Source organism: Lacerta agilis, chromosome 7 (genome assembly GCF_009819535.1).
Source record: "Lacerta agilis isolate rLacAgi1 chromosome 7, rLacAgi1.pri, whole genome shotgun sequence".
Lineage (NCBI taxonomy): Eukaryota > Metazoa > Chordata > Lepidosauria > Squamata > Lacertidae > Lacerta > Lacerta agilis.
This window is the reverse complement of record NC_046318.1, coordinates 13,104,344-13,116,068: the sequence shown is the minus strand read 5'-3', so window position 1 is coordinate 13,116,068 and position 11,725 is coordinate 13,104,344. Positions and strand designations below refer to the sequence as shown.

Here is an 11,725-nt window from a genome sequence, read left to right as displayed (position 1 = left end):
TTGCCATTTTAACTGGATTCTTGCCTCTTATTGCTCTGTTGTTAGGTTTTTCTTGGGGGGGGGGGATGTAGACTTCGGGCCAACCAGCTGGCTCATCTTTGGCTAGGCTGCGACATAAATCTCCTAAAGACCCACACTTTGCAAGACAGATCTACCCATCTGAGAATTTTCTGGTCCTTTCATATCCTAGACTAAAATAAAAATAATTGCGCTGTTTGAGAAAAAGAAAATAAAAATAAAAATAATTGCAAGGATGCCCTAAAAGTTACTCATACATTAAAAACCTCTCATCAGAAGAGGGCAGGCAAAAAGTAATACACCTCTTCCCCTCCCACCCCAATCTAATGCATTCCAGTAGTGCCAAAATCCAGAAATGAAAAAGTTTAAAATAATTATTCAAAGATCTAGGGTTTCCCAATCCTGTTACATTTCTGTGACCATAATATTTTTTGATTGGCAGTACACAGGAACATGTTTTTTCCAGCTGAGTTGATAGGACTGAAGACTCTTCCCTCCCCACCCCCCACCCCTTTTTAACCATTTAAACCATAGGCAATTAAGGCAAAAGCATGAGATACCACTTTCAAAAGATCTGGTAGCACAAATCTCTTAAATCATTCCATCCGTAAACACTGGCTGGATCCTGGGACAGGAGCTTCATTTGCGGGGTTGGTGGATGTGTTGGTTGACATGTTGTGCAGGAGGATGCTTTTCCACAGAGGGATGTGGTTTCTGATGAGCCACCTGGGCTGCAGCTGGAGGGAAGTCTTTATCACCCTGATTAAAAAACAAACACATCAGAATGAAAAGAAAAAGAGAGAACACCTGTCTCATCTGCAAGTTGTGTGTGTGTTTGCTCCAGCCTGACATGCCAGAATGCCAGAGATTCTTACAAAGTGTTTCTTGGACTATAGAATATGAGCTTGTGGTTCAAATCAGTTTGCCATTTATAAACATTTACCTGTTGTTGAAATGACCATGGTGTATACAAACTGCAGCTGACCAGATCAGTTAAAATGAGCTGCTCTACAGGAATCTACGAAGTTGGCTTAAAATGCAGGTTTTGCACATTTTACTACTTATGAAACAAATCGCTGCATAACTTGGCAAGCTGATGTGTGTGAATTTGTAGTATCGCGATGAGAGCATTCCGGTAGCTGCATCGCTGCTGCCTACCAAGTGTGGGAAGACGGTGGCAAAGTCTCTCCATGGCATCCATTTTGTGACTGGTGCCCACAATCTTTCTCTAATTCAAAATGTACATGCTGTTCCAAAATGGTATGAATAAGGCCATATTCTGCACTATAAAGTGCATAGCAAGTAGCCCTTTTCTGACACACAAACACACACACACACACAAGTTAAATGATGTACTTCATGCAGGGGCAATTCGGGTAATTTCTCCATACCTTTTCCTTTTGGGGTTTTGTCTATTAGACTGTGCGCCTGTGGTCAGGAGCTGTGTTATCTTTCAATCTTTGTACTAATATATTATATATTATAATATATAATATAATATATTATAATATATTAGGGACTTTATGTGTGAATGATGACATAAATTAAAAATGAGAAGGGGAGACATCAGATCAAAACCAAAAGGAAGTTGAAATTCACAAGAAACTGGCAAAGCTTCTCTTGATTTTAAAACAGTTGAAAATTAACAAAGATGGAAACTCACCCTTGCAATGACTCCAGAAATGAACACAGTTGGTTTAGGTGGACTGGAAAATTAAAGAGGAATATTTAGCTATATAACTGAACAGTGCCCATTTGATACAGCCAGAGGGCAAAAAGCCACAACAGATAATTCCAAAGATTTTATTACTCAGACTTTATAATCAATTTAAATGAACACAACCAGACACTCTCTTGGAAACTAACATTCTCATAGCAATCTCCATGAATTATCTATTCAGCCCATCCTTGCTGTACTACTTAATGTACCAGAGGTGCAAACATGGCTGAGTTTGGAAGATTTATTCTTAGATGTTCTAGATTCAAAATTAAATAATGCAGAGAGAATAAAAATGGAACCCCAAATAAGCAATATGACAAGGCAGCAACAGGTCCTTCAGTCTACGTTCTCTGGGGTTCAAGTCATCCTCTCCTTTTCTTTGCTCTGCTTGGTACAATGGGTGGTGGAGAGCTTGTAAGAGGGCTGTGGAAGGAGTGGGTGGATGGAAGGAACTACGACTACCTTATCATCTGCTTTAGTGGGAGTTTAAAATGTGCTGTGCCCAGAATGCAAAGCAGTAATCCAGCTTCTGATGGGTCAAGTTTTAGTAGTAAACATAAGGCAAATAATATTACATCAGTCTTTAAGGCTAACACTACAGCATCAAAATCCAGGAAACCTAGTTATGACATTTCTGGGGAGGATGTTTGATTTACAAACTTTTCAAATTTGTGTTAAGCACTTAAACACACATGACAGTAAGAAAAAATGAATAGCAAACGTGTTAATAAAACATGAAATCTAGTTTCCGCACAGATATTTGCTTGCCATGACATTTTCCGAAAGGCTTCGTAATGGCAAATTTGAATTTGAATGATTTCCTCACATATTCTCCCTGTGACCTTTCAATTTTTACTGTTCTCAGTTGAACCATGAAATTTTGGAGTAGCATTTTTTGAGAAGCACTTGCAGCCACCAGATCTATCTACCAGCACTGCTCAAAGAAAATGTTTGCAATGAAGCCTCTCGGGTCAAAGAAGTATGGACTGGTTCTCTCTGCCGAGACAACTTAGGAGACTTCCATGTGAAAGCCGTTTCAATCTAAGGGCAACCTCTCAGGAAAATGAGGCAAAACCCCCCACCAAGAACACATGATTCTACCTCAAGTTGGCTCAGCTGGGGGGGGGGGGAACAAAGCTGGAAAAAGCAATCTCTGACAACCAACTGGTGCCCTTCTTTGTGGTGATGAAGGTGTTTTTGAGTCAGTGGATGCCTCCGCTAATGAAAGAGGACAAGTGTCTTTTCCGATTCCCTTTGCTGCCTCAAAAAAATCAGCTCCAGAGAGCTGAGGAACCTCCACATCAGAGCCTATCATAAGTGCAAGTTCACCGATTGGATTCCACTCCCTGACATAATTCACTTCCCGTGTGTCAGAGCCAGGCTGGGGCCATGACCGATTGGACCTGCATACAGGCCTAGAATGTGTGTCTCCAAGCAAGAGTGTCTGAGATGAGTTACTGGAAGTGAAGGCTAGATGACGCTTGCTTGCTCTGTTCAATATTTTTTTTTGGGGGGGGGGGAGAGGAACAGGTGACTAGTATTTATACCAGGCCTAGTCTTTCTAGAGCCTTCATATTGCCTTCCAATTATAGGGGCCAATATTGCACATCTGTATTTCCTGAAGAAATCAAGAGTCTGATTTCTGGATCAAGACACCAATTCCCTGATTTTATGATATTTACAGCATCCTGACATCAGCAACGCTGCCATCTCCACAAATAGCTGCTAAAAATAGAAAGGGATAGAGAAATCCTGACAGCAGTCTCCCCTCCTCCTTCTCCAATCCTCCAGAGAAATGGAAGGGAGGAGGAAACAGGGTTTCATTCTTTCAATTGCTTTGCATTCTGCTGGCGTTTCACGCATAGTGTAACCTACATTTCTAGTATTTTGTAAGCTATAAATGGCTGCTTTGAGGATATATTTAATCTGATGAAAACCAGTTTGACAGATGTTGTTTTGAAGATACAGCATACCTTTCTCTCTAGGCTTTCATAAATAAATTTTTTAAAGGACTGCCTCCTTTAATGTAGGGAACACTTGTTTTTAACAAATGCATTTAGCAAATATAAACAGATGCAATTTAAAAATAATAATGAAAACAAAGAAGTGCCACTATAAAACCTAAACTTTCAGAGAGAATATTCTCATTTTAAAACATCATAACATATGGGAAGACATCCAACACCTGCTTACGATGAAATATTTGAAGCACTCAGTGCTTCTATTAAGAAAAGCACCTGTTGAACATCAATATCTTCAAGGAGTTCATTTATTCTTAATCCTATAATATGGAATTCTAAATTTCATATTACTAAAGCTTAAACAAGGCAGTTATTGACATTGCAGAGAACTCACACAGAAGACTGATTAGTTGAAAAGGCCACTAAACCAGTGAAATGAGATATATGAGGAATACTAAAAAGTGTTTTTGCCTTCATCCTGTAAGATTTGAGGTCTTTAGTTTCATCATTATTATTATTGTTACAGCACTTCCATCTCATTTTATAAAGTACTCACACACCACTCTGAAGTCTGTTCAAAGTAATTCACACACATCATTGCAGTAATCTTTACAAAAACTGTACGGTAAAGGTACCCCTGACAATTAAGGCCAGTCGCGAACCACTCTGGGGTTGCGGTACTCATCTTGCTTTAAAGGCCGAGGGAGCCGGCATTTGTCCACTTCCGCAGACAGTTTTTCTGGGTCATGTGGCCAGTATGACTAAGCCGCTTCTGGCGAAACCATAGCAGTGCACGGAAACGCCGTTTACCTTCTCGCCAGAGCAGTACCTATTTATCTACTTGCACTATGTGCTTTCAAACTGCTAGGTTGGCAGGAGCTGGGACTGAACAATGGGAGCTGACCCCGTCGCGGGGATTCGAACCGCCGACCTTTTGATCAGCAAGCCCAAGCGGCAGAGTGGTTTAACCCACAGCGCCACCCGCGTCCCCAACTATACGGTAGTCCAGTATTATGTGCTTCTATATTCTCTCTATATGTGGAATTGTTATTTGGATGTGGAATGGGATAGTCAGCATGGAGCAAGGCCTGCAACTGAGCCTCTCACACCTGGTTCAAAATTCCTGGTCTCTCTCTCATTCCTAGGGTATACTCAGCTAGAGATATAATGGTACGAGAGATACGGGGTACTTGTTAGATATGTCAGTTTCAAGCCATGAAGGTATTTACAGGTCAAAATCAATACTTTTGTTTATAAAACCACCTGCAGGCAGCATAATCTCCCATGCAAACTCCCCATGCAATTAGGAACCAGGACACTAAATTACTCGGGGAGCATCTGTGCAGCTGAACATGATTCAAAGTCTTACTGCAACTGGGAACGCAGTGTTATCAAACCTCCCAGTCTCGAAGACTGGGGGTTGGGGGGGGGGCTTTACTGGCATGCAAAGGAAGTTGGGGGAAGGGCAGCATGTGGTAAATGCCTGAATGGGGGGGGGCGCGTGTCTGGAAATGCTATGTCCCCAAATAAGCAAGAGTGTGGGTTCCCAGATCTTCGGGGAAGAAGGACAAAACAGTTAATTATTATTATTATTATGCAAAATACTTAGGGAAATAACCCATTGCTCATACCTTTGTGGAAAACGGATAGTAGATCAGATGAAGGTTTAAGTGTAAAAATACTTTAAAAAGAGAGAGTTCTAAAAGCACAGGGGAACTGTCAACTATTTTTTTAATAAAAAGTATGGATTTCCCCTGACCTGAGGGAATATAATAAAAACCATCTAGTTGCTTTGATACAGCTGTAAGCAGGCACCAATCCTATAGAGTCCAAAGAGTGACTATAGCAGGGGGTGCTCAACCTTCATTCTATTGTTTTCAATATTTCACCTGATCGATGCGACTTTTCTAACGAGTGGTCCTGAAGTTAAAACAAGGTTTGAAATGCTTTGCTGCCACTTGCTGATAATTTGCTTCTCACATATCAAATTCTTCGCTAGCAGATCGGCACAGAATCAAAGCATTCCAAAACACTTCACAAGAGGGAGGTTTTCTTGCCTGGCAACCTAATGTGCAAGGCTGAAAATGTGCAAGCTTTTCCACAGGATGGCACTGCTGAGCCTCCGAACTTCGCAGAGAGGCAAACAAGCAATCTTAAAAAGACAAGCCGATCCTTTCTTCCTCTAATTTTAGAACACAGTTGCAAATAATGTAATTCTTTGCGATTGGGGGGGACGGGACACAACGCACACGCATACATACGTTTAATTCATAAAGATGTCAATTGGAAAGTTCAATGAAATCTCCTCCAAGGAGCTCATGGTGATACACACAAGATTTCTCATCTTAAATTCACAACAGCCCCGAGAGGTAGGTTGGACCGAAGTCCCATTTATAGGTTCAAAACACAGGTATGGACATAAAGCATAAAAGGACAGCAGAACTACCAATGCCACCGAGCAGAAAGTTATGAAAGGATTTTTCATGTGAGGTTCCGGACTGCAGGGAGAAGTCTATGTGGGTTTGCCACAACGTCCCCCCCCCCCAAAAAAAAATTCCCATCAGTATTTCCAGCAAAATGTGGAAATGCTGGGGTAGGTGGTTAAGGGCAGGGATGCTGCGACAGGGCTGCCAGTTGCAGCCCAATACTCCCTTCTGCATTTCATGGTCGCACATGGTCGTTGAATGGAGGAACAGAGCTTCTGAGACAGGGTGAGTGGGCATTGGAATACAGTGGACCCTCGGGTTACGTTACCTTTGGGTAACATAACTTTCAGGTTGTGAATGCGGCAAACTTCTGGATTTCGCTGTACCTGCATGCGCAAAAGTGCTCTGCTCGCATGTGCAGAAGCACTCTATCGCGCCGTGCACGTGCGCAGAAGTGGCGCCTCATGTTGCGGACTTTTGGGGGTACGTAAGGACCCCTGGAACGAATTAAGTTCGTATCTGGAGGGTCCACTGTAATTCTCTACCCCCCCCGTACAAGTCCAACACTCCATGCATTATATTGCACAAGCTTTTATTTTCACACAAATAAAGTAGCTATACAGAAACAGTCTCTCAACAATAATTATTTACAAATTGATTTAGTAAAACTTCTCAGAGCGCATAAAGAGTTACCGTAAGTCTTTATGTGCTTTGCTCTAACTTTTTAAAAAACCAGTCATATGGAAATGAGTCATAATGGGTCATCAATCCATTTTTTCTCAAGCCCACCTCTTAATTCGGATTCTGCATGGACAAATCATTCTCTAACCAGACAGAATTTCCAGCTGTCAAGTAGCGATGAATTTTCCTTTTGTCCAGGGACCACCAACCACTTTGGGCACATCTCAAATCCTGCGAAAGTGCTACTGGTGCCAGTCACAAAATGGCTATAGTGAGATGTGTGGCATAACACAAAATGGCTGTCTCACTTAAATGAGCAGAAAAATAGGACCAAAAAATGCTCCGGGCACCAACTGCCCCAGCAATAACGGAGAAAGCACCTATATCAACCACAAATACTCACAAAGGGAAACTCTTTCTATGTTTCCTTTGTTCAGAATGGATGAAAGCCGAATCCTGAAATCAAATGAATTGTGGGTGTGGCTTTGGGGTGGGGGTTCAATGTAGGATAAACTGAGCAAACAGGATCTGAGCAGGAAAACCTAGCAGTCTCTGATGAATTGTAGATTTCCTGCATGATGGAAAAGATAGTGGTAAACTGGCACCCATGGGTGCCATGTTGAAAATCTCTACTTTAGTCCCTCCTGTACTCCCATCATCACAGTTTGATGGAAGGTAGCACACAGAGACAATCTCTCCAATCATTGATCCTTATCGTGGGCGAGTGGAGGGCAAAAGTGAGTGTGAGTGGTGGTGAATGGAAATGACACTAAATTCTGTCCTTTACTGACTTTCCCAGCAAGATTACTGTAATGCATTATACATGGGGCTGCCCTTGAAGACCGCTCAAAAGCTTCAATTAGCATAGAACCTGTCTTTCATAATACTAGCTGGTTCTACAAAGTGGGGCCCAATTTTGAAAGAACTACACTGACTTCCCATTTGCTTCCAAGCCTAATTTAAGGTGCTGCTACTTTTGTTTATTTGGTCTCTATTTCCACAGAGTTCAAGACTCAGTAAGAACCAATATGCATGGCTTAACTACCTCTGAGAAACTGGTTCTGAGGACCATGTCATGTTTTAAAGCATTTTCAGATATGTGAGGAACTAGTGAGTATACGCCTACTCTTAAAAAAATAATAAGATGAATTTTCAATGTTCAAGAGAAGCAAAATATGCTGGAGCAAAGGCCCTCGGGCTTCTAATAACTGCGGATTGATTCCACTTGCTTCTGGCTTTAAGTGATACAGACTACACAAATGCCCAAATCATACTGAAGCCTCCAAGAAGTTCTTCCTCTGTTCTAGCTCCCTCTCATTCATGATTTTATCTGCACAAGCAGAAGGAAGCCAATGCCCTCATAAGAACTGAGCTGCTCTGTGGGCAACGGCTGAAAGAAAACAGCAGGAGTGAGCAAAATCTTTACAATCCCATGTCCCAAAGAGCCACTGCTTTTTGTTTGCTTTAAGTCACGTTAACTACCAGGCCGCAATCCATCGCTGGGACAGTGCTTCTAAGCAGACAGGCTCAGGCACTAGCTCTTAAAAACAGTAATTCATTTCTGCCAGATCAAAAGATTTGTGTTTACAAGGCATTTGTGAGGCACTATCTAAAGCTATAGGCTATCTCTCCTTCGCAAGAGGGTATATTTATGAGGCATGTTAAGTTTCTTGATCGCAACTATATACCTACTGGTAATGCCCCCTATTAATATTATGCTAGCTATGTGTATGCTTTGTAGGTGTATTGAATTTTTTCTTCCACGCACAGTTATTTTGCCAGTGTACAACTTCCCCCTATCGATTATTTACAACAATGACTTTTCACATGCATGCAATTTTCCTCTGTGAAGAAGACAGGACTTCTATATCGGAATGTTAGTTTTTCATCTGCTCCAGAACTTACAGAAAGCGTAAGGGCAATATTAACCCCGAGGATGTACCTAACCAGGTACAATCATTTGATAGGGAGGCAGGGATATAAGGGGTAATGCTTTGATTTTCAAATGAGGCATTATCTCAAGATCCCTAAAGTCAGTCAGTGAAGGTAGAAAAAGCTGTGGTCTCAATTGCTACAAGCAGCTGGTATTGCTCCACAAACTACATAAAGGTAGAATGCCATGCCCCTAATACCTATTAAAAACACACAGCCAATTTGGGGGATTCTTGCTGACTCCCACTTGCAGTGTTCATTGCTGAACACACCTATATTTCTACTGTACCTGAAGATGGCTTCAAGGACACAGGGTCCACATTAGCTCAGGCTACAATTTTTAGGTCGCCGATTAAACCCACAGAGTCCCTTTTCAGGCACCATGTTGCTTGCAAAAAGCTCAAAGAAGATTCTCCATTCAATACCTTGGAACCTTTTGACAGCAAACATTAATTCCCCTTCTAAACACCAAGACACACTAAACCAAAACCTACCCATGCAAGTATTTGTATGCCTCAGCAATCCTGGGTGATGAAAGAAACAGAAAACAGACTCTTCCCCATATACCTAGAGCAACATTAGGTAAAGGCTGTGAAGATTTATCTAAGGTAGCCTCATAGAATGAAAGCCTTACCCTGAGGCAAGAGACTCTCTTCAATAACCAAGATACATCCCACATATAAACCATTTACAGATTTACACACATACGCACAACCCGGCATCGACAGTGGATCATGTCACGTCACCAGAAGTGAGCAAGCTGTCACACTGTGCTTCAAAGTTATTGTTGTACAAGACACCAGCTCAGAAACCACACTGCAGATAAACACAGTTTGCCCTCATCCATAATAATCTGTTTTCCATTATGCATGTAGCAACTGAATAGAACAACAGTCATGAACATGGCCCCTCAACACACCAGCATCCCACCGAGTAATCTTCAAGAACAACTGAGGGGGGAAAACACATCACTTTTATCACACCCTTATGAATGGGGATGATACACCCAGCAGCTGCAAGTTAGCTTGTGGGCATCATTGTAGCCTGTGATCCATTGAGCCACCTCCATTACCAAATGAAAGGGAATAATTCATTTTTTTTGAATGAAAAGGGAAAGGAAGAATGTATCATATGGTGCAGCCTTTCCGTGACTGCACTGCTTCAGGAATAGAAGTGAGGGTGGCAGAACAGAATTCAATGTTCTCTCAAGCTAATGAAAAAACTACCCTTGGTGTGTGCAAAAAAGGGCTAAGTACATGCTAAGTTTTCTGTGTGAGCAAGGAAAGCCCCCCCCCCATCTTTCTATGCATGAGGACACAATGAAACATGTACATCACTTGCATTCCTAAGTGGTAGTCTTCAGGAATGGTGGCATTCTCTTGCTGCAGATTTGCTCCATCCAGGGTGGATAAATATATATATAATTGATTTTTAAAAAAGTTAAATCAGATGTTTTTTATTTAAATCAGAATTTTTAAAATTTAAATCTGATTTTTAAAATAAAATGCTTTTGGAGGAAAAATCTTTCTAAAGATAGCTTTCTATTTAAGTTACATTATAGTCCAAAGGCTATTCATCAGGAAATAAGGATTTGTTCTAAGTTTTACATGTGTGCTAAAACTCAGTCTAAGGTTTGGGTTTTTTTTTTTTTATAAAAAAACCGTTTAAACCACATCAGTTAAAAAACATGGATACATATGCTATTGTTTTAGTTAAATAAATTGTTTAAATTGTTATTAAGGAAATGATTATTTCTCTCCTTCCAACAAAGCACAGCAGAAAAGTTGTCCAAATATAAACAGTTAACATATTAAAACTCACAATAATTTCCAAATCAGTAATTTTTTATATAACTGTAAAAACTACTCTGAAAATTTATTATTCCAAAAATGAAACCTTCATCTGGTTGTAAATATTAAGATTATACCAGCAAGAATGAGTCTTTCTGTAAAAAAAAAAATGATTGAAATCAAGTCCTACTGACTCCATCTACATTTTACACTCTTTAAAGCGATGAAATTGTGAAGGACCAAAGAAGCGCTTCCTTCTTGTAGGGATTGTGCCATTTGATGACCTTTCTCCATTTTTCACCCTTTAAACAGTTTCCCTCTAATCCCAAACCAGATTTAATCTATACTGCGTTTCTACACCAACCCCTTTTGCTTCTGTACCCAAAAAAGCGTACAGGTACACGACTATAACCAAAAGCAATAAGCACACACTAAAACCTGGTCCCCCTTTCCCAGATGTTTTGGACTACATGAACCCTTGCCAGCACAACTATGACAGCTGCCATTGATTGTAGTCCAAAAGCAGCTGGAATTCCATTGCCTGGAGAAGCCACACTAGAACATGAGAAGAACCTTCTGGAGCTAAACAATGGCCAACCTAGTCCAGCATCCCGTTTTGTATAGCAACCAACCAGATGCCTCCAGGAAGGCCACAAGCAAGGCAATACTCCCGGCACCTGGTATCATTTAGAAGCACACCAGTGAGATCATATCAGTGGTGGCCATACTTGGCCCTCCAGCTGTTTTGGGACTACAATTCCCATCATCCCTGACCACTGGTCCTGTTAGCTAGGGATGATGGGAGTTGTAGTCCCCAAAGCATCTGGAGGGACGAGTTTGGCCACCACTGGATTACATCCAAAACATTACAGAATTACCTAGTTAAAATAACGAAGCGCGGAAAAAGGATTTCAGTTTTTAGACCGAAGACAGAAGTCTTTGGAGCGGGGGGAAGAGTACGTTGGTCTTAATTTCATTCACAGGGTGGGGGTGGGGTGGGGAAATCAGGCAAGCCATCTGCCACATTACGCAGATTACATGAAGATTAGTGTTGCTCAAAAACACACACTTTCAGCTCCTGTTTCCAAAGCAGCATGCCGTTTGGCATTACATAAATGGCTGACAACAGCAATAATCTGCAGCGAGCCATCCAACGAGCTGAGTGGCATCTTAGCTTAATGTCTTACTGCCACCAAG

At 41.3% G+C, this 11,725-nt stretch overlaps 1 protein-coding gene across 1 annotated transcript in view; it reads right to left on the bottom strand.

Annotated features, from left to right (window-relative positions):
* Positions 1–335: 335 nt before the first annotated feature.
* Positions 336–11,725, bottom strand: part of LOC117049592 (death-associated protein 1-like) — a 33,064-nt gene continuing 21,674 nt past the window's right edge. Inside the window, exons 3-4 of the mRNA XM_033154387.1 lie at positions 1,682–1,724; positions 336–777 (exon numbers count right to left, since the gene is read on the bottom strand). Of these exons, the coding sequence (XP_033010278.1) occupies positions 658–777; positions 1,682–1,724 (163 nt within the window). The 3' untranslated portion in view covers positions 336–657. The remainder of the gene's footprint in view (positions 778–1,681; positions 1,725–11,725) is intronic.